The 20,564-nt window shown below is 38.8% G+C and overlaps 3 protein-coding genes and 1 long non-coding RNA gene across 8 annotated transcripts in view; 2 read left to right on the plus strand and 2 right to left on the minus strand.

Moving 5' to 3' along the window:
• rngtt (RNA guanylyltransferase and 5'-phosphatase) overlaps window positions 1-6,090 on the minus strand; it is an 82,065-nt gene extending 75,975 nt beyond the window's left edge. Inside the window, exons 1-5 of one of the 2 annotated variants that reach the window (XM_063902517.1) lie at window positions 5,655-6,090; window positions 4,465-4,574; window positions 4,269-4,372; window positions 4,090-4,178; window positions 1,051-1,126 (exon numbers count right to left, since the gene is read on the minus strand). In XM_063902517.1, the coding sequence (XP_063758587.1) occupies window positions 1,051-1,126; window positions 4,090-4,178; window positions 4,269-4,372; window positions 4,465-4,574; window positions 5,655-5,688 (413 nt within the window). In that variant the 5' untranslated portion in view covers window positions 5,689-6,090. Of the gene's footprint in view, window positions 1-1,050; window positions 1,127-4,089; window positions 4,179-4,268; window positions 4,373-4,464; window positions 4,575-5,650 lie in introns of both variants that reach the window. The other variant, XM_063902515.1, reaches the window with a different exon arrangement.
• On the plus strand, window positions 769-2,971 carry LOC134877129 (uncharacterized). 2 transcript variants are annotated; one of them, XR_010167534.1, is made up of 3 exons: window positions 769-1,073; window positions 1,780-1,990; window positions 2,858-2,971. It is a non-coding gene; the product is annotated as an uncharacterized LOC134877129 (long non-coding RNA). The 2 variants fall into 2 exon arrangements; XR_010167533.1 differs by having other exon boundaries at window positions 1,780-2,971.
• Window positions 6,091-7,139: 1,049 nt separating the features above from the next.
• Window positions 7,140-15,402, minus strand: LOC134876919 (interleukin-31 receptor subunit alpha-like). 3 transcript variants are annotated; one of them, XM_063902174.1, is made up of 15 exons: window positions 15,095-15,402; window positions 14,230-14,496; window positions 13,870-13,999; window positions 13,591-13,772; window positions 13,373-13,485; window positions 12,881-13,040; window positions 11,706-11,788; window positions 11,370-11,583; window positions 11,083-11,247; window positions 9,795-9,896; window positions 9,560-9,700; window positions 9,324-9,464; window positions 8,789-8,873; window positions 8,586-8,664; window positions 7,140-8,116 (listed from the first exon to the last, which is right to left on the minus strand). In XM_063902174.1, the coding sequence occupies exons 1-15, from the start codon at window positions 15,246-15,248 to the stop codon at window positions 7,697-7,699; spliced, it is 2,436 nt and encodes an 811-aa protein (XP_063758244.1). In that variant the 5' UTR covers window positions 15,249-15,402; the 3' UTR covers window positions 7,140-7,696. The 3 variants fall into 3 exon arrangements, with proteins under 3 accessions (XP_063758244.1, XP_063758245.1, XP_063758243.1); XM_063902175.1 differs by having other exon boundaries at window positions 11,370-11,586; window positions 13,870-13,960; window positions 15,095-15,401; XM_063902173.1 differs by having other exon boundaries at window positions 11,370-11,586; window positions 15,095-15,401.
• A 1,193-nt stretch (window positions 15,403-16,595) lies between these two features.
• rdh14b (retinol dehydrogenase 14b) lies at window positions 16,596-19,465 on the plus strand. The gene is made up of 2 exons (XM_063902177.1): window positions 16,596-17,168; window positions 17,756-19,465. Exons 1-2 carry the CDS (start codon window positions 16,812-16,814, stop codon window positions 18,371-18,373), a joined length of 975 nt encoding a protein of 324 aa, XP_063758247.1. The 5' UTR covers window positions 16,596-16,811; the 3' UTR covers window positions 18,374-19,465.
• Window positions 19,466-20,564: the final 1,099 nt, after the last annotated feature.

Genomic DNA, 20,564 nt, shown 5'->3' on the forward strand with positions numbered 1-20,564 from the left:
TTACTTTTTTTTTATTAATAAAGGCTACAGTTAAGGACCATTTGTATTATACATTAACCTGATCTTGACCTAGTTTAGTCTTTAACTTACTAAAGAATAATGACACTCCCCATCACAATCTCCTAAAGCCCAAGTTTGGTTCATTGGAAGCTTTGTTAGGGTAAGACAACAGTCCATAATTCAAAGATTAACAAACAAACAAAAAGATAAAAGTAGCTACTACTCCGATTGGAAATACCAACAATGGGTAGTTTTGGCTTGATAGCAAAAGCAATTATCTTGTTGATTACTTATTCCATTATTTTTTTTAGCTTTTAATGGATTATATTAGGCGTTTTGACAGTGTCAGATAAAACAACCTACTTCAAATCCTTTTATCAAAGTCCATCATCTTTGGTTCTAGGAAAGAGTGGTCTTCTCTTTATGAACTTTCTTTCTGACATTTTACAGACAAAATAACTCGGGTGAAAAACACCCTGCAGGTTATTAAGGGCAGGTACATTTCAAGGACTACCCACATCCAAATGAAAACGTATGAGGGTTGACTAATTGATTGTAAAATGATGCCGCAACACTTTATCCAGGAAGAGGGCTGTGAATGCTCCCAGATCACTCATTACCCAGGAAGAGGTGGGCGGTGGGAGGGTTTTATCCTGCCTACATGCAGACAGCTTCCAGGGATTCTGCCTCCTCAGACTGCTGCTCCACCTCAGACTAAAGACACTTCCCCACCCTCCCCTCTGCTCAGCCGCTGTAAATTATTTAACATCTCTGTCAAAGGGGCCACGAGCGCGGTCACCGCCAACCCGGCAGCTTCTTTGTGAAGTGTGTGTTGATTCGAACTGACAGTGCAACTTCTCGTGCCGTCACACATTTAGAAACCATCAGGAGGAGACGGCATTAACAGACTGACCGGGAGAGGAGGATTATAAAACCAGAGTTGTGATGGAAGCCACTGGGGGAGGGGCTTCACATTATCATGCAAGACAAGTGAAGGTAGTAAAACTGCACCCGGAGCAGTGCGAGTGAAGAAAGGAGGTCAAGCCTTACCTCCAGTCCATCTTCTCCACCAGGTACGCACACACCAGGAAGCCGGTCCGGTTGAAGCCATGCGTGCAGTGAACACCTTCAGGAGAAAAAGGAAAAGAGACATTAAAAACTGAGAATCCCACTTAGGATTTACATTTATATTAAATCTTAAGCATTAAGCAAACACTTCTGGAAGTGTAATCATAAAGTATTCTGTATATATTTGTCCTTGGCGCCTTCCCACGTTGGATTTAATGCCGCATAAAGTGAGTGTTGAGTCAGTTTTTCAAACGCTAAACCTTATCTAAAGTTTTCCCCTCCTACGTCAGGCCTATTTGAGTTATATTGAGTCAATATTTTGAGCGGTGGCATCAATGCAAAGAGATTAAAGGAAGATTTCTACATAAAGAGGGGGGGGGGGGGTCTTGCCTTTATACCCACATTACCACATCAGCCTCACACACAGAGAAGGGATCCAAAGATTGATGAAACATTCAGGGATGTAAAGAGTGTATAAAAAGGGCAGAGCAAAAGCAAAAACTGAGAAAAACCATGCTCTTTCACTTTAGTTAATTGTGTCCAAAGTACAAACAGAATTTGTGTGAAGAGAGCCTCCTTTAAAGCCTTGCCAATAAAATCTTCAGCCAATAAAATGTAATTTTAACAAGGGGACATTCTCACAATCAAGCAGGTGTACAGAAGGGTTCAAAACAGACAAATCAAAACCATCCGACTCTCATATTTCCACAGTGAAAGAGGTTTGGCTGGCGACGCTAATGAGGATTAAATGAACACTCGTCACAGGATGGGGACCACATTCACCAGCCCAACTGTGTGATTTGGATACGAGTACCACAAAGCCTAATCCCCAGCTGGACAAAGACCGGACACTGCCGAGATGACATTCACACATTCTGCTCTGATGTTGGAGCAATGTGTTTAAAGGCCAGGCAGTCAGGAGGTAGGTAAGACCTACAGAGCAGATCTGGACAGGGTAATAAGACGCCATGGGGAAGAATAAGAGAGCACCCTGCTGTCAATACTGTGGAAGTGCAGCTTCTATATCCATGTGTCCATGATTGGAATTTACTAGTCTGCAATTAAGCATAATGTAAACGCAGAATGTTGTTCCTAAATGACTTTTTCACACTTAAAAGAAAGTAAGAGGAAGCTGCTAAAGAGAAAAAAAGGTGAGAAAACTCATTATTTAAAAAGGTAGAAGTAAGATATTGGTCAGGTAATCAAACAAAGAAGCAGGAAAATTGACGAAAAGCAAAACGAAGTTGAAGAACAACCTAAAGCAAAAGCAATAACAAGGACAAATGGAGCTTCAAGTTAACGCAGAAACGCTGTAGGTCGGGCTAGCAACAACTGGCAAAGACATGAAAGAGCATCAGCTTTCCACATTTAAGGAAAGACTTATAACAGAGGGATGAAGAAAGAAATACCATAATCTCCGACAACAAAAAGTTGCAAAAACAAAACGGATACAAAATGTTTGGAAAAGGGCAAACACTTAATACCTGACAGGTGATTGAATGATACATCAGTGAAGGCCTTTTAAACCAAACATATTTACTCCGGAGTTCGGCTTAGTGCCTACTGATGTCCTTTCACCTCAACATCACCTACACAGTGGGGGAGGAGTGTTTTTTCTCATGTGAAACTCCCACACAAACAAACAACTTAACTTGCACAACAGTATTTTGTTTTCAGTTTTTTAAGGATGTGGATTAGAGAGCCATGTGTTTTTGGAAATGTGCAGAGGCCACTTGCAATGTGACGCAACTTTCGGATGGCCATTTAACCTGCTGTGTTTTTTTTATAGATTAATTCTGTGACCATCAGCTGAGGACTGCGAGACCAGCGTTACTATATTAATATTAAAATTCATTTTATGGAAAGAAATGCTTGAACGTAAAATAAAACAACCTGACAACCATTTGCAACAGTCCAATTTTGGAGTAACACAGCTCTCTGCTGGACACATAATGCGATGCAACTCGTGGGGCAGCATGCACTCTTTGGACGAACATTACAAGGAGCATACTGTTTCAGAAAATACATGTAAATTCCTTTTATACTTAAATGAAGTGTTATATATAAACTGCATACAGTTAATTAGCATCACATGTGATTGTTAATAGTTTAGCATGATGTATTAGAGAAGCAACACAAGAATAACATTTGCAATTAAGGAAAAAAATGTAAGTAAACAAATACTTGTTGCAGGATGCTGTTTTTTTTTTAGAGCCCATAAGGTCATTTATATAGAGGGATAATGCCATTTAAGGAAGACATTTCATGCAAATCTCAAAGGTTGTTTCAGTGAATTGCTTAAAGCCTCTTCTATCTTTCCTGTCTGTGCATTATGTGCAGTTTTAAGTAGTCTTGAATTCTAAATAAAAAGGGCAAATGTAATGCTTTCGGGATAAAACAGCTGTGCGCCAGATGCTGGTGATAACAGTTTGAAGTTTTTGAGATGTTGCTCAGGCATTAATGGTCATACTGTGGGGAATAAATGGATGCTTGAAAATCTGTGAGGCCGTAAAATCCAAACAAATTCCAAATGAGTTAATGTGAAGGAAAAGCTGTTCCAACACGGGGAGTAAATTATACACAGTGCAACTCTTTTACAGTGCCAGCTGTTTTAACACTTGAAAGTCTACCTTTATATATAGTAATATTATACATACACATCACACTTTAAGGATCTCAGTTACATTGATATAGTGGTATGAAAAGAGGCTTTCCTTGTTCTGAAATGTTAATCTTTTGCAATCATTAAATCAATCGTTCAATGAAAAAGGCTTAATTTCACTATTTGAGTCAGTGAGGGAACCAAATACTGTAAATAATCAAACATAGTATCTACTACTAAACGTAATGCTACTAAATTGACTGTTAATTAAAGTTTAAAGAAAAAAAACAACAACTTCTTTCTATTATTTTCAATATCTGACAAAAACTGACTGTTTTTCATGCATGGTAAACATTGTTTTGATGCTACTATGTCACATGGTGCGAGAAACACGTTATCAGTTAATGATTTTTATTTACCTATTAACTCTGTAGGATTCTTCTCGAAGAAGTGTTCACAGATACTGATGAACGATGTAGTCGTGTCCTTCGAAGGGCATTCTCCGTGGCTAAAACAAACAGAATTACACTCGTCTTAGTACAATGGCACTGAATAAACTCACAATTAGTTCAACGCATGACAGGGAATTTACTCGTACCCTCTACACTGAAGCTTCACATATGTTATGCCTTCTTTTTCAATGTCGTTGCGGTCATAAAAACGCGAAGTGTTCGTCAAATCCACAAGCAAACCCATCTTCACCTAGAGAGAATACACAAAAATTACACATAAGTGGGTTTTATTTTTTATTTTCAAATGTCCTCCAGTAATCAAGTCTTCACAGAGTTACTTACTTTTAGACTTTTTAAAAAGTTGGACAGCATGCCCGGGTGAAATCTGTTTTCCTCTGGAACTTGGTCATCATATCTGGGACCCAACATCGTTTTCATTGGCAGGAATTTAGCTATGGAAGGAAAATATATAGATTAATAAAGCTTAATTGTATGGCACTTTACAACAAAAGCATACAACACAAGAAAGAAGGAATAGAACTAATTGCATGAAGTATAGATTACAAGCACGCCCATGGATAATAATGAACCAAACTTTATCATATTAAGTTAAGCATGGAATAGTATACGTTTGCATAGCTTAGTGGTTCATATCAATCAAAATATTCCACCCATCCCTGTACTAAATTGCCAATATAATAACACTGATATGGCTCAAATGGAAATTCCACTGCCACATAATACCTGTCTAGAATACTGCGTTGATACAAAGCAAACGTGGAGAACCGATGGACCTGGAAATGTAATATCCAAATAAACATGTTGCTTCACATGGTTTTAATAGATAAGGACCACCACACAGCTTCATGTACAGCCAATGCTATAGCCACGGTTTGTTTTGACACGTGATGCTCGACAGGGAAGCTAGCTAACTCAGTAGCACTTTTCTGATAGTGGGTAATAAATGATCAAAAGCACACCCCAAAAAAACCGCTTTATCTTCTTGTCTTTTTATCAGGCAATAAGGAGTTATTAACTGAAAAGCCTTCATGTCTGCAAGTAGTTGCCAGACAGTTAGCCACAGCTGACAAATTAGCTAATAAATGCGCGCCTGAATACAGTGTCGTACAAAACTACATTTAAAAATGTGGCTATTTAAAGGTGTTCTCCCCACAAATGACACATACATCTACAATTAAATCAATCCTGAGCTCCGTTGTTAATTAAGGTTATTCAGTAAGTTCGGCATTCAATTTCACAACAGTATATATAAATATAACACTGTGACTTCGGGCTGCACTGGTGGCCATCGTCACAATGTTGTGATGCTAGCCATGCTATGAATTTATGACTGAAACTGCACGTAAACAGCCAACAACTGGTTGATACATCAGGGCGTTTGGGAAATTAAAAAGCGCATCATAAAGCATCAGAAAGACATGATAAACCAGCAGGTTACGTAGCTCCTAGCAATAGCACTGCGTACAATAAGCTGATTAATATAATGCCATGTTGTCTTTTTTCTCACTTGCCACAGGTTGTCCTCTTCTGGGACAATTCCGCCATCGGGGAGGGGGTGCGGTGTGTGACATGATGAGGAAAGTTTGTGATGCAGCGATAACAAATAAAACCTCGTATTAATAGCTAGCCTGTGGCTCGATGCCCCCGCTCTCAGTAGGCGCTGATTCCCGGTTGTCCTTCACCCGAGCACCGCGGACTCAGGGCCCTTTAGCCACTAATGCAGGAGAATCATCCGACAACCGTGAGCCCGGTCAACCTTCTGACGGGCTGGAGGGTAATTCCACGACACATAGGTTGTATCGACTCAAGGCTGGTTGAACATCCCAAACCCGTTGTTATATTTTTTGTCTGCTTTCCTAAATCCAGATAGTTAGCAAATAGCTATCATAACATCACTTCAGTGCATCCAACGAGCTAGCTAGCCTGAGCTAAACTAGCTAGCATTCTACGTCTTCTTCTTCTTCTCTCTGAATAAAAGGCGTCTTAAAGGTGCATACCGCCACCTACTGTACAAGAGTGTGCATTATCATGTCACCAAATCACCACTCATGGAAGTATACAACCATGTTTAAACTATTTTAAATTCTTCTAAACAGCCCTGTTTCACAAACATAATTAAAAAGTGCATGTATGCTAGCTCTTACCCCCTTTAATTCTATTCCCAGTATCCCCACCAGGCTCCACTCCCGGGCCTGCCTTTCTGACCCTATCACTTAATTTGTCTCACTTTGTTTCATAAATTGTGACACACAAGGAATTTGCCTTGGTGAATTTGGTGCATACATAAACACAGTGAAAGAAGGTTAGTTGTTTGAAAAACGACCATTAAATAAAACAATGATAAATAGAAATATAGATATACCAGTATGGATAAAATATAATAAAATACAGCCCCGTAAAAAATAAAGAGACCACTTCAGCATTATCAGTTTCTCTAGTTTTATTTTTTATAGGGACGTCTTTTGAGTTGAATGGTTTTTTTATTGTATTCTATAAACTACTGGCAATTTCTGTTTTGGAATTCAACACTAGAATGGCTGCCATACATGTAGAGATAAAGATTTAAGAAAGAAATTGGAGTGGTCTCTTAATGTTTTCCGCGGCTGTATGTGCATTGTTGGTATGACAAGTGGAAAGCCGAACAGCAATAAGTTTCATGTACCTACATTCATTACTGTAACTTGTTCCCATTACTAACATAGAGCTATTTAATCCTGTCTAGTGATGCAGTTTCCTCCCTGCTGTTCCTTTCTTTATATATCTTTGTTTTGACTGACTTCTGCAACTTCGTCAAATCCCCTCTCTTTCTGGTCTTCCAGAAGGCTCACCATAGCGATTAAACAATTGTAGAGATGCAAGAAATTACAACTTGTACTGTGATTTGTAGTGAAGTTCAAGTAGTAAAGAAACATGACAAAAGTAGCTCAAAGGTGTAGTTGAGTACAGCATTTACAAGCAGTACAATTAAATACCAAGATAGCGTGTAGACCACAAAATGCATGTTATTTATTTAATATTAAATAGCTTATGTATAGTACATGTCATTGTTACGTTACATCTTAAAGTACAAAAGGAGTGAGTAATAGCTTTCCAGTGTAAAGTAAGTAGTTTACTTTTTTATAATAAGTGTATATATTACTGATAACAAACAGGAAACATAAGACAATATAATTATAAGACATAGCTAATATTATGACCTTTACACCAACATAAATCCTCACCATGCTATCACTGCGCACAACATATATTTGTTATATAATTTAAGCTTCATAAAATGGCCCCCAATTCCAAAATGAAAGTATTCTTCATATTTAGTACTGATTGAAAATACTAAATAAAAATGTGTTCCTTTCATTGAGTTTGCGTCAAATCAGACCCTTAACTGTTGCCAGAGAAATATGCAGTTATTGTCATACAGATGTTTATGTGCTCAATAAAGCAGCTTCTACAAACATTGCGTAGACATTCATTGAAGTATTTTGCAAGAATTCGCTTTTCTCTGGAGATGAATGTTGACTGTTGCAATGTTACTATATTATGTTTTCCATATCCCTTAGCTGCACTGGTTTTGTTCAAACATGTCCAAAGTGACATAAACCATGACAGGGCTTTTTCTGTCTGACTGTTGCACTGGAACATTTTTATTTAGTCTATTGGGCCTCCTGCCAGGATTTTCCCCAGAAATCTGACTCCGATATGGGCTGCCAGGGCTGTTCTCAGGAAGAAGCGGTGCTATGGAGTCATTAGGAGATGATGGATGCTGTGTCTTTGCAGGTTTGACCCACTCTTCAGGCCATATTTCTGGTGCTGGAGCCATGTCTGGGTCAATGTATTCCTCTATCTGCTGAATGGCTGGGTAAGGATTAAAACCTGAATCTAGTGGAGAGGTGGACGTTCTCTGACTTTCCTCCGTGTAAATCCTGTCACAGACGCTCTCAGAAGGATTTCTGAAGGGCCGAACGGGGATTGTTCCCTATGAACACACAGAAGGATGATTGTTCAGGAGGTAAAACATTTGTGGTTAAAGAATAATGGCAGTGCTCTGTGCGTCTTAAACTTTCTGAGCAGATTTTCACTGTGAAATTCTCCTCATTGTTTTTTTCTGTAATATTTGTTTTCATTATTAACAAAGGAAAACACACAAACAGAACAGCAATGGATGGCACGAACATAAAAACGTCTTGTATACGTATAACTTATTACGTCTTTTTTTTAAATTCATATATTTATTTCTTTTGAATCCAGAATATAGGGAAATCCTGAGTAAAATTAGTTAAAATGATCTAAAGGGGCTACTCCTCAGTTGGTCATGGAATAAAACCACTGCAGTTTATCATTTTCATGACTATCCTCTGAATAAAACCATATTCTTCCCAGACTACAAATAAACTAGCACTGAATGTTCTCCCTACCACAGATACTCTAATAATGTTGTAATTCACCTCTTGAGTTAGTGCTGGCCACAACGCCAGAGAACTGCAGCCAGGGTTAGGTATCAGCTTCTCTTTGAATTTCCTCCACCTGAAAAGCAGATTGTTAGCATCATTAGAACAACAATTGTTCAGGCTTGTTTGGGAACAAATGTAAAGAGTATGAAAACCACAAGTACTCACACCAAAAGTGACTATAAAAGATTAAAGCTTACCAAACACAGCAGCCTAATCCAAGCGATAACACTAGAAGTATAACGACGCCTCCAGAGACACCGAGAACTGGGATGAAAAACTGACCTACAGAACACAATAATACATTTCCTTAGGAGTTTGTTGCTTGTTTGTTTCTATCTGAACAGGCTTGTTTATTCCCAGACAATGTAAGAGGACCTTGCCACTACCGTCAAACAGATACACTCTTCAAGATCAAGAGCACTAAGCGCTGCTACTTTCCTTTACAGTTATTTTCTTAAAGGATATATTTTGACCCAAATTATCTTAACCTAACCAAGCAGTTTTGTTTCCAAAACTGTTTTTGGGGTTTTAATTTTGCACATGTTTACATTGTTCATTTTGCCCTGTCTGAACAAGCAGTGATATTAACTCACAACAGCCATTCAATGTGCTGATAACATTCAAAATAGATGATTGATGTGCTCTACCTTTCTCTTGGTTTTTGTGAAATTGTGCTCATAGAAATAGGGTCAAATGTATATAAATGTGTGTCTGAGCTCTTACAGTACTCACCGAATCGTAGGGTTTTAAACAGCATTTCATTGCTCCTGGTAGTTCCAGTAGGAGCTGTGGCCTCGACATAGACTCTGTAATGTGTGTCTGGAAGCAGATCTACCAAACAAATTTCCTGATCTCCACCATTTATAGTCACATCTAGAAGAAGAACATGAAAATGCCATAAAGATAAGTGGTAGAACACAATTTTTCAACTCATTTGCAAACTTTAAATGAGCCTGAGGGGGACTCACTGAGCTGTGGCCCGTCCAGTTTACTGTAGAAGACAATGTATCTGACAACATCACCACTGCATTCCTCCTGTGACTTCACTTCCCACTTAACCAGAGCATATTTGTCATAAGGCACAGTATCGATAGTGACATTGCCTGGACCTGTGGGGAACACATTTTCCAAAAAGTCTGGTAAAACATGAAAAAAAAAAAGAGTATACATTCCAAATCTGAAAAAAGAAATCTAATGATGTACCTCCTACTCTGGAGCAGATCTGAAGGGCTTGTGTGCCATGACCGGTCTTATCATCAAAGAGGGGAGTAACTGTAACATTGTAAGGCTTCTTATCGAGGAGACCTGTAGGGAAGTAAAACATATCTGAAAATCAAATACATAAACAAGGGGCAAGTGTTTGTTATTTCACAATGAAGCCATAGATTAAATTCTCTCCCTCCTAATTGTCCTGCTAGGCATGCTAGCAGCGGAGCTTTAGGGAGGGAAAAAAGATACGATAACATAACATAACATAACATAAGATAAGATGTACCTTTATTAATCCCCGTGGAGAAATTCAAGTGTTTATGCAGCAACAGAGGAGAGGAAAAAGAGTACAGGTTCACACAGGAATGTGAAACACAAATTGAAATTATTGTTAGAAATATACACATGTATGTGTGCAGAAAGAGAGTGCAGGTCAGAGTTATTGTGGAAAAGTGCAAGAGTGCAGGCTTTATGTGCAGTCTGGGTTATTTTCAGTAAAATGTCGGCCAGTCAGGTGGTTCCCCACTTTGTTGATGACTGAAATGAAGTGCAGTTTCTCAATGACTGAATACCCTTGCTGTTTTCAGTGCATAAGTGTGTTCAAACCAAAAAAGTAGTTCTCAACACAAACGGTTTCCATGTTGGTTATGTAGCAGAATATGACAGAAACCCAAAAGAAGTGGTTGTATTCTGGTGTATTTCCATCTCACTTGAAACAGGAGGACATTCAAGCACCTAAAGGTAAAATCCGGTTCATTTTCATTTAGGTCCATACCTTTGTTTGGTAGGGATACCTTTTTATCGCAGTGTAATGCATACAATTTGCAATTAAAAAGAAGCAGAAGTAGCAGTCAAATTTAGCAATCTGTCATTTCAGTAAGGTCGCAATAACAGTGTTCATTTGAGCCAAATTACCCTGTCAAAATGTACACACCAAACATGTACATGGTTTAGCATATGAAAGTGTACTAGAGAAAGTATCCAAATTGAGATTTCTTTCTGTTGATTGTCCCTTAACACTTCCAGCAGGCTAATCATTTCAAATGGAAAATGCATTACAGAGAAGCTTTTACCATTACGTATGACAATACCAATGAATCCCTTATTTACCACACTCGATGAAAGATAAAACCTAAATTGATCTGATGGCAAACCAGGTTAAGTCACGGCCCACAGATCAGCAGGGGTTTGACGATGAGTCATACTCCATGCATAACACTGTAATGTCAACATACACTATGTGTTTATCCCACATCCATCAACCATTTAATGCCTGACCTACCAGACAGTGTAGCATTTGTGTAATTTGTCTTCTTCCAATAATATTGATTTCCATTGTGGGTCCAGTCAATCATGTAACCACTGACAGGCTGAACAGGGGCTTTCCAGTTGAGCAGAATAACGCCTTCCAGGGCTGAGGCCTGGATGTTGGTAACTCGAGGGAGGCCTGCCAAGTGAAATCAAGCGAAAGGAATCTCAACACTGATAGCACTTAAAACATAAAGCCATATGATCCATTAATTGTGGCTACCCATTAAAAAGAGCAAAATCAATAGCATTACAACTCACTTTCGCCAATGGCTGGGACATGAACAGTGTCCTCAACAAGCAGGGTTACATTATGGAACATGTTGAGGTTTATTCTGTGTGCATCTTGGTTCACTTCGACATCACAGCTTGAGTCACTGCATAAAGTTTCCGTATAGTTTCCTCCCATCAAGGCTTCCTGGTAAGGAGTCGGTGTGATGGTGTAGGTAAATGTGTCTCGGCATGTTGAAGGAATCTTCTGTGTTGACAGATCAGAGCACTTTATTTATTTAATAAGTTATGTAAGGAGTATGTGGGGAAATAAAAAGCTGAATTATGAGTTTGGAAGTTTTTAAATGTAATGAGAGGAGTCCTTACCTTCCACATGGCATGAATTGTTCGGACTCCATTTTTCTTTGGTTCAGCTACCTTTCTCCACAGACACAGCTTGACATAATTCTCTGTAAAGACAATCAAATATAAACAATATCACTGGAATACACTAACAGTAATATGACAATTCAGCAATATGATAACTGAGTTAACCTTCGTGTTGTTGTGGTTAAGTTTGACTGTATGATTTATGTTGGAATAAGGGGTTATTTCAGCTGACGGACACAATATGGATGATTTCCACAGCCTTTGCAATAGAAATAAACACACTTTCATTAGGTTGATTGTGCTTAATTTAGATGTATAGCATCTGGTTTCCTTATGTTCCGACAATAAAAAAATAAAATGGTTTCAAATCCTGATTTAACTGTGACATGCAGTACCAGTCTGTCATAATCCTTCAAGATGTGGTCCTATACTGTAGTCCTCTTCACCTTTTTTAAATTAAGAAATGAGTTTTCATGTTTTCTAGAGGTCTTTTAAGTATACACTGGAAAAAGACAAGTAGCATTTATGGTAATTAGTTGGAATGTTGCTAGGTTACAAAGGTGTAACCCAGATTTGGGGATGTTTTATATTCAATGCTTTACAAACAGTCATACGTGGATAAGGGAAAGTAACAGCTTTGTTCAAAATAAAAGCCAAAAAAGGTTTGAAAAGGATTGCTGTTCACACTTTGAACTGAACAAGGGAAATAGCCTTGAGCTAATTGGAACAACTGCCAACAATTGTGGTTTGTTTTGTGTTTTCCAAGGATCAACCAAGAATTCATGACGCATCCTCTTACATTAAAGCTTTCAATCCTCAACTGGAAAGTAGTAGTCAACAAGCTGAAATCAGTTCTCATTTTCACAAGTGGATTCTATTAAACTGTGTGTCATACACAAGGGGTCTTATAACACTCATTTCAGGTATATATTAGTATTTTGTGTCTCTACTTTGACATGTCCCCATGCTGTAAGGTTCAAAGAGGTCTTTATTTTCCTCATACTGCCTGTGCTGCAGCACTGCTTTTCGCCCTCTGTCTGAAACCGGAGCCCTGATTGCATTTGATATAATGGTAATCCAAAATACTAACTTTCGGGATGTTTGTGCACAGCTAATCCAATAGCCTGTTTAAATCAGATGTGATGCAGATGTTGTTTGGACATTGCTCTTACTGTTCAGTTTGGTCAGAACCGTCTTCTCCTTGCTCCAGTCGCTCCAGGGAGCCTCGAGTAAAGCACAGCGGACTGAAACTGTGTAGTTACTGCAGGACTCAACTTGTTCAATGGTCATATTCCCATTTTCTTGTTTTTCTAGAGCCTTACTGAGCACCATCTGGGGATACAAAAAAAAGATGAGAGACATTCCTCAGAATTGTATTTCCATTTCCCCTGACATTGCCAGTGAAGGTAATCACACTACAATGGTTTGATACACCAGTCTTCTGATATCAAATGACAAGAACATAGGAATCAAATCAACGTGAATTTAAATGTTAGTTTACTGATGGGATAGCTATTATGCGCTTGAGATGACTTATTTAGATGTATGTTAACTAGATTGAGTACTGTTTATGGTTTTCCTAACATGAGGGAGCAGTCGCTTGAGAGGGAGTCAATACTTCGGTATTTTGAATGCTGCATGTAGGCGATCAAAGAAGGGCTTACTTCGTTGTATTTTACTTCACATTGGCACTTTTGGAGGAAGAGTGCCCTCTTCCACACAACCAACAGATGATCAGAGAACGTGGTAACATTGTAGTGGGGAGGAATCATTTTCCCTGAGGGAATGGGATTATGACAGCAAATTAAAATGCAGAAACACAAAATGTTGGCTCACAAAGCTGTGAAATTATTTCCCAATAAATGAACTTTAAGTTACTTACATATGTGTCTTGGCTGAAATTCACGAGTGTAGGAATCAACTTCCAAAGCAGCAGTTTTAGCTCTCACGGTAATCTGGATACTGTCGGAAAATATATTTATTATCATACTGTTAGGTCCAGAATCGACATCTTTGACCGTGCATGTTGTTTCACTTGTATTGCAGATCTCTCCCTGGGTAGAGCTGAAAAAACACAAGTTTCCCATTAAGTACCAAAGTCAACGGAAATTGCCTTTTGTATAAGGATTCTTAGACCAAAGAAAGAATATACGCCACCCACTGCAGTACTGTGTAGTTCACATCCAATTTAGGGTCAATCTGATGCTCCCATTTGCATGTGAACAGGTCTGGTTGACTTTCTGTTTCCTGATCTGAATAATGCCAGATGCATGATATATTACGGGGTTTTACTGTGGAAAAAAATCAAGTCATATATTTCACGTTTTGGTAGGCAACCATGGGTGTAATTTCCACTGGGGACAGGGGGGGACATGTCGATCTACAATGTTTATAGAAATGCAGGAAATGGGATTCACATCAATAATATTTTTCTGGCGGAGGACCCCCAGACCAAACCAAAGTTACACACAAGCATGGAACTACAGCCTTTTCAACTATCTGAATATAAAGTGCTTCTTACAGTACGTCCTGATGGTGGTGCCTCCGATCACCTGATGAGTGTCCTTACTGTGGCACTGCAGCGTGGCACGTTGGTTGGTGAAGTTCCACAGTGACAGGAGTGTGTGTGAGGAGTTGATGGTGGTTGACAAACTCTTATCTACCTTTGATGTGTTCAGTGTCCAGTAGATTTCGCCATGGCCACATGTCAGACACACTATACTGATGTTGGATCCCACTTCAATGTGAATATTTTTAGGGACAACGTCACAAGTTGTATCATGCTTTCCTGCAAGAGATGATGATGATGACATTTAAGAAGACGCTTATTTCCCTGTCAAAGGGGAATATCAATAGACCAGAAAATCTGCAACATATAGACATATGAAAACATAACCATTTTTGCTGGGGAAATCATGAAAAACGTTCCTTTTGAAGCAACAGGGAGATTTCCTTTCGCAATATGCCATCATCATATACGTATTTTTTATTAATTTCAGATTGGATAGTAGTTTTTAGACACTTTATCCAATTAATACTGTATATGTGAGCAATATGTGTGTACATTTAGAACAATATACAAAATGTCTCTGTCACAAGTTAGATTTCTGGTTATTTCAAATGATATATTATTGAATAACAGTGACCACCCGGGAAATACAACATTAATGAAGTTAATGGAGCAAGAATAAGCACAAGTTACATGAAAGTAATATTATTTAATGACGCATTTCTAGTAACACACGTTCTCAGCCAACGTAATGAAACCAAAACAAAACACATTTGCTTTAAATCCCAGAAAAGCTCATGACCAGGCAGGTGGTCTGCATTTTCACTATTATGCTTTAAATGTCATAATTAATATCAAATGTAGGAGGTTCACTTACTTTTACAAATGCAGGGGTTTACAGCCAGGATAAACAGAACTAAGAACAGATGCATTTCCTTTTTTTCTAATAACGAGAAATTAAGACCTTTAAAGCTGTGCGATGTCCAGGTGCACAAGATTAAATAAATAAAATCGCTTATACTATGTCTCATAAGACACTGTTCAATACACTGCACTGCATTTTCAAAATAACTGTATTTTAGCCCTCAACTAACAGGAACTGAAGCAAACCCTGAAATAAACGGGAGTTATTACCCAACTGGAAACACAGAGAGGAAGTGAGCTAACTCCTCCACAGCCTCTGTTGTCTTCAATAAATCCTGCCTATTTATTCCCGGAGCAACGTAGAGTAACATGAATACATAACAAGCTCTCCTCTTGAGATGACCTGCCAAGATGACTCAGCCATTAATCACAAGATAATTTCGATAACAACGCCTAATAATCTACTGGCGCCAATTCTGCTGCACGCGATCTAGAGAGAATCTAATGGATTTTCATAAACGTAAATCTAGATGGAAGTTATCGCTTTTGAGTTGCTTGCACTTTACTTGAGTGTTTCGATATAGGAATACTTCGTCACTGCATCTTACAGAGAAATATTATACAGCATGTATTTAGACAGTTTTCTTAGGCCCAGTAGTTACAGATTCAGATTGTAAATGTAATATATTATACAAATAAATGATATGATTAAGAAACGATTAAGCTACCCTGCATACAACGTATTTAAAAATAACTCACCAGCAACATTCAATTGATGAACATTAATTGTACAAAAGAATAATTATAGTCCAGTGATAAAATATATCTTATTTTGAAGTAGGGAATTTGTCATGACTCACTTTGATTTGTTAAATGCCTAACTTGTAAGATTTTGAATGCAGAACTTTGGATTGTAACGGAGTATACAATAATATGATACAATAAAGGAAGGATTTAGAGAAGAGTGAATTACTGTACTACATTTCTGTCGAAACAGCTTCACCTAGTGGTCATTTATATATCTCACAAGGGGGTTAACTAGAGGAGAAGACTGCGATTATAAAACAATATATATTATCCCAGCAACACATTTCATCTCCCGAACCACAGCTATGCTTCACCATAATATTATTATGTTTGGTTTCTAATTAGAATACAAAATGATGGACATCAATCCTTCTTATTCTTATAATTTATTTTCCATTTAATATTTATTTATGACATTATTATTATTATATTATTCTACTACGTTTGTATATTAAAAACATTTTCCTGCGATTTAAACGCAACCCGAAAGTAATGTATTATGTATTATTCTACTACGTTTGTATATTTAAAAACATTCGATTTACAGAACATTTTCAATCAGTTGTAATTATACATCCATGGGTGTAATGCTACATTTGGCATAACTTTTTAATGCAACCCGGAAGTAGAATGTCATACGTCGGTAACTAGCTTTGCTAGTTTAGTTAGCCTGCTAGCATAAGCGACAATACAACCGTTAACTTTTTTATTTTTAATTCAGTGTACTAGTTTAATTAAAGGCATATGTTGCTTATACGGGTTTTTTATAACAAAACAAACACTTATTATCATTATTATTGTGGAACGCTGCCTTTTAAATTGACACATTAGGGGGAAGTGTTTCCGGGGTTAATTTTATAACTTTTACACAGAACACCGTAACACCGGGAGATCTGACCGACCTGTCCCCGCTCTCTGCTCTCATGTCCACCGCGGTGTTAGTAGCAGCTGTTGTTGGCGGCGGGGTCCTGCTGCTTATGCGCCGTCTGTTCCCCCGCCAGCAGAAAGCCGTGAAGCTGCTCAGGTATTCCGCCGACACTATGCGGGGAAAGACGGTCATCGTGACCGGGGCTAACTGCGGGATAGGGAAGGCCCTGGCCGGGGAGCTGCTGAAGCTCCGTGCCCGGGTCATCATGGCCTGTCGGGACAAACAGGGAGCGGAGGAGGCAGCGAAGGACATCAGGAAACAAGCGGGATTGGAGCAGGGAGAGGTGGTCATCAAACACCTGGATCTCGCCTCTCTCACATCAGTCCGTAGGTTTTGTGAGGAAATTAAAGAGGTTAGTTGGGATTGAACATTACATTATCCACATTGTCTCCAGTTTAATGTATAGTTTGTTTACTAGGTAGATTATCTGTTTAAAGGACTGCATTCTAGATCATTCCAGCTATAGTTAGGCCCATGTTCCATACAAAGGACAGCATAACAAGCACTTTAGCTTCAAAGGGACGGTCCATGGGGCTGAACTTCTGTATTGACCTTCAACCCAACAAATATTTACTTGGTCACCTATTATCTACAAATACGAGACTCTATTTATATATCTTTTATTTAAACAAGGTTTAATTGAGATGTTTTTAAAGAGTGACACAGAAAGGGCAGCAGAAACACAACAATAAACCCAAATAATACAAACAAACATTTCCCTTGTTTTCCTTCAACAAATCCACTCAAAGCCCACGCCACCTACTGACCATATGCTTTATCAAGAGACTCAACTCTCAATATATACAGTATATTAATCAAAGTAGTTTTGTTCTTAACAATGAATCATGTAAAATAGTTTCATTTGTATGTAACGGTATTTTTGTCTTTGATTTGTTATTTAGCTGAACTTTAATTGTCTGTGTTTCTCTGACCCTATAGGAGGAATCCAAGGTGGACGTTCTCATCAACAATGCCGGACTCTACCAGTGTCCCTACACAAAGACAGAGGATGGTTTTGAGATGCAGCTTGGTGTGAATCACCTCGGCCACTTCCTCCTCACCCACCTCCTGCTGGACCTCCTAAAGTCTTCAGCCCCAAGCCGCATCGTTGTGGTTTCCTCAAAGCTTTACAAGTACGGCCAAATCAACTTTGAGGACCTGAACAGTGAGAACAACTACAATAAAGCCTCCTGCTACAGTCAGAGCAAGTTGGCCAACCTGCTGTTCACACTGGAGCTGGCTCATCAGCTGGAGGGCACGGGGGTCACAGTCAATGCTCTCACCCCTGGCATCGTGAGGACCAGACTGGGAAGACATGTTCAAATCCCTTTCCTGGCAAAGCCGCTTTTCTACCTCGCCTCGCTGATCTTCTTCAAGAGTCCATTGGAGGGAGCCCAGACCCCTCTCTATCTGGCCTGCTCCCCTGAGGTGGAGGGAGTGTCGGGGAAGTGTTTCGCTAACTGTGCCGAGGAGGAGCTGATGGCCAAAGCTACAGAAGAGCAGGCAGCCAAGAAACTGTGGGACATAAGCAGGAGGATGGTCGGGCTCGCTGACTGAGCAGAGTCCTGTACTGTGGACAAAACACGTAATCTCAAACAGACGCTGCTATGCAGGAGGTGTGCTAAGACTGATTGCCACCTTGAGGATTTCATCAATAATTGAATGACGTGTTGTGCCAATGAAGTGTGCAGTGTAGTGGGTAAAACAGAGACTGGATACAGTTTATAATGTGATCGTTCAAACAAGGATGCATCGCTCTTATTTCCTTCCCCTGTTTGAATATTCACCATGCACATATTTACATGTACAAAGTAAATAGAAAAACCTGGTTATCAAAATCTGTGGACATGTAGCTGTGGAAATGTTTTTCACACCACATTACCGAATAAGCTTACTGCAGAAAGCAGTTATCCTGTTACCTAGGTGCATGTAGACTACAAGAACATCCACAGGAAGTTGTGATATTATGGCTGTCTGAAAAATGCTAAGGGGGCACACATGGCGCTCAACAGTAGATATGTAACAGTGCAAAGCAAACATGGAAAATATCTCTAATGTTAAATAGTTCGCTGCAGGGGCAAATAGGATCAATCTTGGTTATGGAAAATAAAATCTTGATTGCACACTATTCTGTTCCTTATCTTTCTGTGTGTGAGACCAAGCTGCACACACACGCGCGCACATCATGATCAAACTCATCTCCTCTTTGCATCCATCAGAGCCACGCTGAGTTGTCACATTATTGCCTGCGCTGTGCAAACTCTAAGAATAGCTTATCCATCCGGTTCAGTTATTGTAGTTGAATGCTAAATTTGTGCATAGTTTAGCATGTATTTTGCCGTGTTAAAAAAAAGAAGAGGTGTTTGAAGTGTAAATGCTTTCTGCTATCCGGAGGAGAGTCAGGTTGACGTGCAGATCAGCGGAGAGGCTCCCTCTTGTGGAAGCATTCAATCTCACCTCTGCAGGAGAGAGTGGAAGGATATATTGCTATACATTCAGATGTATGAGAATAAATGAAATGAAGAAAAATAAATACAAATGTTATTTATTAAAACACTGTCCCATACAGTATGATAACAGAACTGCTTGTTTTTTTATTGTAAATAATTACAAATCAACTTTAATTAAATACTAGAACCTTTCATACAATCATGCAGCCTTTTGTGATTTTCTAAGACATATAACATTTGATTTGAATATTTGCTTAAAAAATACAAGTTTTTTTCTTCTGATGATTGATCCTCTGAATCCTCTCAGTAAACCAGTTATGGGACACCTCAGAATGGCTGAAACGGATTTATCTCTATCGATTTATTTTTGAATTACTTTTTGATCAATCACCTGAATGCTTTGAAATCTTTCACAATCCAGGGTTTTCAAATGTCTTGCTTGGTTTGACTAACATATCTTCAGTTTAAAACAGATAGAGAGAAACTAACAGATAATTAACTATATAGGTATATAGGTATATTTTTCTGTCCACATCGTCATTATTTAATATACCAGCATAACACTCGTATCACAGTCATTCCTGCTGTGTGTTGAGTATTATTAGCTGTGTAGTGTGTTTTATTTCACAAAAACTCAGTGCATAACACATTTCTTTGTAGTATTTTCTTGATGACACAAATAACCTTCCTTTCTGTTTGGAGTTTGCTGATCTTGGCAGAAATCTGTCTCCACAAACCTATTTTTAGATTTACAATCGGTGATGAGGCAGAGCTTTGCAATGACTCAGCATGCAGCACCACATGGCTGCAGCAACATGAGTCTGAATGATGAAGGGTCTCCCTCCTCCCACTTCAACCACTCAACTTGTTCAATAGCGGACATGTAATTATCTGCCATAGATCATACACAACTGTGCTTTAAAGTATATTTAAAGTCCCCTCAGAGCATCGTCTGAACATTAAAGGAAGGCTTGGGATTGTATATATGTATAATTTGTGCTTTATTAGGCGAACAAAACAACCAAAATATATAAACATGCATTGCCGTCAAAGGAACAGGGTTACAGTGGCTTGATGGGGTGTGGGCATCCGAATCTGAGGTAGAATGGGGGCAGGACCAAAAACCTCTCTGTGGGATATAGATGAGCAAAAATGTAAAAAATACCGACTGCTAAAACAGATCTGAAAACGTTCCATCAATACAATTAACACACCCACCAATACTGTCAAATCCAATGAACAGAAGAAAAACTAAGTTCTCATTTAAGTGATTAATTGACTTTTGTCGTCTCCCTTTG

Source organism: Eleginops maclovinus, chromosome 15, assembly GCF_036324505.1.
Source record: "Eleginops maclovinus isolate JMC-PN-2008 ecotype Puerto Natales chromosome 15, JC_Emac_rtc_rv5, whole genome shotgun sequence".
Classification (NCBI taxonomy): domain Eukaryota; kingdom Metazoa; phylum Chordata; class Actinopteri; order Perciformes; family Eleginopidae; genus Eleginops; species Eleginops maclovinus.

Bases quoted from the DNA above. Each gene is read 5' to 3' on its own strand.
- rdh14b (XM_063902177.1), top strand. From the start codon at position 16,812: ATGTCCACCGCGGTGTTAGTAGCAGCTGTTGTTGGCGGCGGGGTCCTG. The intron at 17,169-17,755 runs GTTAGTTGGGAT...CTGACCCTATAG, and splicing joins TTTGTGAGGAAATTAAAGAG to GAGGAATCCAAGGTGGACGT.
- LOC134876919 (XM_063902173.1), bottom strand. From the start codon at position 15,248: ATGAGACATAGTATAAGCGATTTTATTTATTTAATCTTGTGCACCTGG. The intron at 11,587-11,705 runs GTAAGGACTCCT...CTGTCAACACAG, and splicing joins CAATTCATGCCATGTGGAAG to AAGATTCCTTCAACATGCCG. The intron at 8,874-9,323 runs GTGAGTACTGTA...TGTGTTCTGTAG, and splicing joins GTTTAAAACCCTACGATTCG to GTCAGTTTTTCATCCCAGTT.